General features: G+C 55.3%; 3 protein-coding genes across 3 annotated transcripts; 2 read left to right on the top strand and 1 right to left on the bottom strand.

The window, feature by feature from the left end:
• Positions 1-1,510: 1,510 nt before the first annotated feature.
• On the bottom strand, positions 1,511-2,011 carry SNOG_02860 (hypothetical protein; the record flags this gene model as incomplete). The annotated part of the gene is made up of 1 exon (XM_001793401.1): positions 1,511-2,011. The coding sequence occupies one exon, from the start codon at positions 2,009-2,011 to the stop codon at positions 1,511-1,513; it is 501 nt and encodes a 166-aa protein (XP_001793453.1).
• A 227-nt stretch (positions 2,012-2,238) lies between these two features.
• On the top strand, positions 2,239-3,072 carry SNOG_02859 (hypothetical protein; the record flags this gene model as incomplete). The annotated part of the gene is made up of 2 exons (XM_001793400.1): positions 2,239-2,596; positions 2,747-3,072. The coding sequence occupies 2 exons, from the start codon at positions 2,239-2,241 to the stop codon at positions 3,070-3,072; spliced, it is 684 nt and encodes a 227-aa protein (XP_001793452.1).
• Positions 3,073-4,468: 1,396 nt separating this feature from the next.
• SNOG_02858 (hypothetical protein) lies at positions 4,469-4,765 on the top strand (the record flags this gene model as incomplete). The annotated part of the gene is made up of 2 exons (XM_001793399.1): positions 4,469-4,635; positions 4,702-4,765. 2 exons carry the CDS (start codon positions 4,469-4,471, stop codon positions 4,763-4,765), a joined length of 231 nt encoding a protein of 76 aa, XP_001793451.1.
• Positions 4,766-5,857: the final 1,092 nt, after the last annotated feature.

Here is a 5,857-nt window from a genome sequence, read left to right as displayed (position 1 = left end):
GAGAGTAGGATGGAGTGGGCAGAAAGTACAGAATGACGTAGAGGGATGTGGTGGTGGAAGATTTGTTGGCCGGCGCAAGCTCACAGAGGTTTGCAAAGACCAGATAGGGCCGAGATGAAGGGTGCAGGGCGTTTAAGAAGCAGAGAGCAAAGGAGGCGTTTCTAGGCAAAGCAGAACTGCAACGGGCCGTACTTCATCCATGCAACGCGATCTTGCGCCCCAGAAGATTCACCAGGGGGATGCCAGCAAGCGCCCGCGGAGGGGAGACAAGCGCGTCTAGTACAGCGTCTGCGCTTTTGACAGGTAAGCGTTAAGGTTTGGTCTATATTCTCCGAGCGTGCACAACGCGGGCTTGGGCTTGACGGAGGCCGGCCGAAGAAACAGAGGGGATGACACTACGCCGCAGACTCGAGGCACGAGCCGGTGATGAAGCGGCGCGATCTGCTGCAGGCCTTACGCCGGGTGCGCCATCAGAGCATCGCCGCCGTCTCCACCATTTACAAGGCCAGAGTCGACGCAGATCTTGCTACTTGTGACCCTGTGCAGAAACGAGCAAGGATGGCAACTGTCTCTCGCCCATTCTGTCGCCTGCATCACACAGGCTAGAGGAGAATTACCTCATGTGCCCTCCCACACGACGGGCGCCGCAGTAACCTGTCAAGGTGCCATCAGCAACGGGGCAAGGACTGGCGGGGCTAAGAGAGATCGTCTGGCGCCTGGCTGGTTGCGCTCTGCAGAAGGAATCTCTCGGAGCCAGCCTTGCCATATGCCGCCACAACCTGCTCTACTGTGAAGGTTTGTTGACCCGCTGCGCGCAGGTAATGACACGGGATTGATGACAGAATGGAAGTAGGTGTGTCCGTGCGAATGGTGAACCCGACTACAAGTGCGATAGTTTGAGGCATCGCGAGTGGGACCATATCTGCGCAGAGCTGTGGTACAGTACCACTATAATTGCTTGTATGGCAACCGGGAAATCACTGGCGCGGCGTATCGTGGGGACATTCTGCGAGTTCGGAGAAGCGCTCGCAGCGCGAACGACCATGTGTGCCGCTGTGCCCGTCACCCAAGGAGAGGGCATTCCGGGCAAAGTGAAGTGTTGTGCGCCCCAGAGCCATGCTGACGGCTTTGCTCCCACGCCATGCGAGGGCAAGCATGCCCGGCGGACAGCTGCAGCAGGACAGAACCGGGCTGGTGGCTGGAAGGTGGGTGCTTTGTGCAACAAGGCCGTCCCGGGGTCCAGGAGCGGGAACCTCGCTGCTGTGTCTGTTGTGTCTGTCGCTGGAACGGGCCTAGCGCCAGGGCTGCGAAATGAAGGGCTCTTGGACGAGGACAAGCACTCGAGGGCGTTCACCAGGGACTACAGAAATACAGAAATAGCAGTGGTAACAAACCATGTCCGTCGCCAGATGGGGTCGACGACGATGCACAAGCAGCCGAACCCTGTTGCACCATGAGCCGAGTGGGGCCCGACCCTGTGGTGGTGTTTGACTCGCACAGGAAGTCTCTCTCAAACAGCAATTGCGAGGATGGTCCTTGGGTCGATAGCGCATCTGCGAGCCATTGCTATGGTTGTGGTAGCAGCGACGTCACGGGGCCCAGGGCAGCCGGGTCCAGCAGCGCAAGCAGACGCAAACGACGCATCGAGCAACGGCGGCTGGGCAACAGCGAGCAGCGCATGCTTTTGGCCGCGGAGCCATGGAGCCGGACGACATGGCAGAAGAAATATGTCGCGGGAGCCGCAAGCCTTGGTTTGGAGCGTGACAGGCGAGTGACAGTTTGGGGGATGTTTGGCGATGGCAGCGCGGCCATGATTCGCAGCAGGGATGGTCGCACCTTGCTCAATCGGGGGTCGTGCCTGCCCGAGATGCTGATCTGCTCCCGCTAGCCGGGCGATCAAACCGCGTCCAAATCGGAACCAAACGGGCCAAACAAGGCCAAACAAGGCCAAACTGCGCCGTCCGAAAGCCTCGCCGCCAGCAGCCAGCAGCCAGCAGCCAGCAGCCAGCATCGTGAGCTGGCGCCGGCGTCACTCTCGCTGCTGCTCAGCGACAGCAGCTGGCGCACGTCGCAGGTACTCAAATGCGCAAACTATGAATGCGCCCACGCCCGCCACCCCCCCGCGGCCCTCGATGTTTCGTCTCCTTTCCGCGACCGGGCTCATGCTCGAGTCTCTCGACTCTCGAGTCACATTCCCATCTCCTCCACCACGCCATCCTGCCAGTCTGCCGTCCTGCCATGGTCTATCGCGCGCGACGGCGAATTCGGCAGGCCTGCCGGACTGCGCCAGGCCCGTCTGGTGTCTGCTCTCTAACCTGCGAGTCGCATGCGTCGCCCAGCCGTGCTCCCCAACTCTTTCCTGTACAGGTCCTGCGTCTTGACCGCTCCCAGGCTCGTGTGTTCCTTCACGTCCAGCACGACGTCTACGAGGACCTGGTCCGCGGGCAGAACCAGTCACTCGGAACAGTGCCTTCATTTCAGCCCCCAAAGGAGCTGTTGTTACCCCGCCAAACATCTCAAGGCCTCGCACACGCTGCGATGCCACCATGCGACAGAGCACAGCGTCGCACCGCACCAGTTGACCGCCTGACGTCCCGTCACTCTGCTTTCCTGGGCGTGCACCGCTCGTTGCTGTGTCGCCAGCCACTCTGATGGCGCAGGGGCTGTCAACCCACTGTGGCGTCGCCTCCACTCCACCTTAAAGTCGTAGCCTCAGGGGCAAGCCTCGCCATGCTCGGCTGATTAGACGTGTCAATAAAGCCGTTCCCGGAGACCCGTATTCGCGACCCTGTGCGTGGGCACAGCAGCGTCGAGCGCAAGAAACACTGGATGCCAACCTGCCCTGCTGGCTATCGTCTGGGTGCGAAGATCCTTGCAGAGAGCCCTCGGTTTGTTTCGCCTGTGCTCCACCCTTCGATCATAGCTGCGCAATGGTTACTGTCACTGTCATACCACGATACGCCATGTGCTCCTCCGACGCAACCTCGAGCCTGCTCTCCAAGTGCTGTCGCACTGGTCTCATCTGACGACGACGACGACGACGACGACGAGATTGGCCGGCCTTATCGCTGAACACCTTACGTTATGCACTATCTCATTTGCGCTGCTAACCATGACGTCTCACTCCACTCAGTTGCTTCTGGAAAGAGCATCGTTGTGAGGACCTCAAATAGCCGCTCACTGCCATGCACCCAAAGGTTTGTATTCGAAAGTCATCAACAAGTGTACGAGATCGATCGAGCAGGATGCAATCGTCGGAAGACAAAGAGCGGTGGACCTCGAATACACGAGAATGACATTGAGCGCATGGTGACATCTGTAGCACCTCTATGAGCCTTACATTTGGTCGTCGGAGACAATCGTTGGCCCATGGCTGCGGACAAGCATCCCCGCGACATGAGCGAAACAGATGGGGCACGTTCGGATATGCACAGATCCAAATCCAGGTGAGGGGATCTGTAAGTGAGGTGGCACAGGTCATGGGTGTATATACGCCCCCCTGCCTTCCGACTGGCTGGCACTCCTTGTTCAGCAACGAACATTTCCTCTTTACTTGGGTCTATATCTTGCGGTACACAACAGCTGAGGATACCCGGTAGCTGGAACCAGAACTGCATCTGCAGCATAATTTCGTTGCATACATGATGCTGTACACGAGCGCTCGCCACATGCAGCACTTCCAAGCACTTCCGTGATACTTCCGACATCGCATGGCCGGCGCGCTTCGTAGATTACCCTCCTTCCACGTCGAAATTGGTATCTCGGATAGTTTCACTTCAATTTGTCAATGCTAGGCATGACATCTCTAGATGTCTGTAGATACTTGATTGTTCGCCAATCTAAACTCAATAGCTCGCTGAGACGTCGTAGGCGAATCTAGCCGTCTTAGCTATACGTCAACTCAAGGATGTAGGTCGAATTAGCTTGTGAGACAATCTGTCAGCTTTCTGCTAAGCAACGCTCCAGGCACTGGTTGGTCTCGTGTCAAGATCAATTGCTTCAGGGTCAAGCTCTATTCAAGCCAATGAGAGTTCCACGGGAACTCTACCTCTTGTTATATCAAGGCCGCCACATGGCGTGGCCGTGCCAGGAACGGGCAAATTATCTCTTCTCCGCCGCGCCCATCGATGCTACAGTGGCCAGCGATCTCTTCGCAAGTGCTGCTATTCTAGACTCAGTTCTAGTGGGAACTAGATCACGATCTCCTATGGCCATTGGAATGAATTGATAAGCCATGATAGACGAAACTCTCTGTTGGCTTGATTACGTGCACCACGACTACTCCACATCACGATGCACGGGTCTGGGCACGTGACACCTTACTTGCACGGCTACTCCACATCACGCTGGACGGTTCTCAGCATGTGGCACCTTACTTAGCCTCTCAGGATTTCTCTCTTGTTCACTCGATTCAGTGGTCTAGACTGCCTTTAAATGATCGGGTCTATGCCTTGCCATCAACACAAAAATGGATGATAAACTCGCTGCGGTATACCGCTATTATTTCATATCGCAGTTCCCGTGGACCCTCCAAGAGAGTACCATGCAGAAACTCTCTATCGGTCAACGCAAAAGGCCTGCAAGTAACCATAACTCTACTGAAGAAGATGATAGACGCTCCGCGGACATCTTCCCGTGTGTGACAAATATTTGGTAGGGTTTGTGGAGATTGACCAACAGCAAAACTATCGACTGATGCAGCGACGAGTTCATCGTCGGCGTGCTCGAACCGACGCATCGATCAGTTGTTCTCGAAGGTAGCTAAGTTGTACTAGGTCCGCCATTGAACAAGCTAAGCTTTCTCTCTGCTTTTCATCTACTAATGGCCCGGAAACGATCTCATCGATCTACGAATAAGCTAGTCGTCGCATGCAGCCAGCCGCATCCGCTCTTCTGTTAACTTCCGACAGTTTTGGCGAGACACAGCCACAAGATCTTCGTCTAACCCGTGCCGATACTACCACATCATGCTAGAAGCCCAGCTTAAACACTTCCGCGAGAGACTTGCTTGGAAGCAGCAAGAACAGGCGATACGGCATGTTACCCCTTACAGTGCATGAACGCCATCGACGCTTGCTTGAACGTGACCAACCGGAGGCACCCACGTTGACGGCCTTTGCTACGCGCTTTCAAGCAGCGAGCTACGTGCCGCTGTCTTCGCTTGATATGCCATGTCTGACATGCGCCGTCATCAGTGTGACAGTCGGACATAGTCCAAGGTTTTGTGTTCTATGGAGGTCTCACTGAAGTTTCGACGATCGTTGAAACTACCACTTTGAGACAGGAAACTTTCGGGAATTTATTATGCATGTTCCCGACGGTTTGAAGATTTAGCTTTGTGGCTTTCATCCGAATTGTTGCAATCGAGGCTCGAACATCACTTGCGGCATGAACTTTATACTACAAGCCCGCCGCAAAACTGCAGAAAACAGTACGAGTGGCAGCAAGCTGAGTAACCTTGGTGCGAAGTCTATCCTCCCGTTGCGAATCAAATCGTACCTCGGCCACTAAACTCTCCTAACGTTTAAATTAAACTTTACCTCTTCTTGCACATTCCCCACTACCGGTCGATCAGCATGCTGCCGATTGGCTATCAGTGAGCAACAGCATCCTGCCGATTGGCTATGAGTGAACAACAGCATCCTGCCGATTGGCTATGAGTGAGCAACAGCAATAGCATGCAAGGGAGAGGCGTTGAAGTTACATCACATCGATGGACCAATGAGCTTGCCTGTCTGACACACCTTTTCTCAAAGAAATGCGGAGAATTATACTGCTGACCACATTCCGCCACGAAATAAATAGTGGCTGAATGCCCAACTTCAGCCAATTGACGTCACTAGCTCTTTGCCAGCGA

This window comes from Parastagonospora nodorum, assembly GCF_000146915.1.
Source record: "Parastagonospora nodorum SN15 chromosome Unknown scaffold_4, whole genome shotgun sequence".
Taxonomy (NCBI): Eukaryota; Fungi; Ascomycota; class Dothideomycetes; order Pleosporales; family Phaeosphaeriaceae; genus Parastagonospora; species Parastagonospora nodorum.
This window is presented reverse-complemented; position numbering and strand designations above follow the sequence as displayed.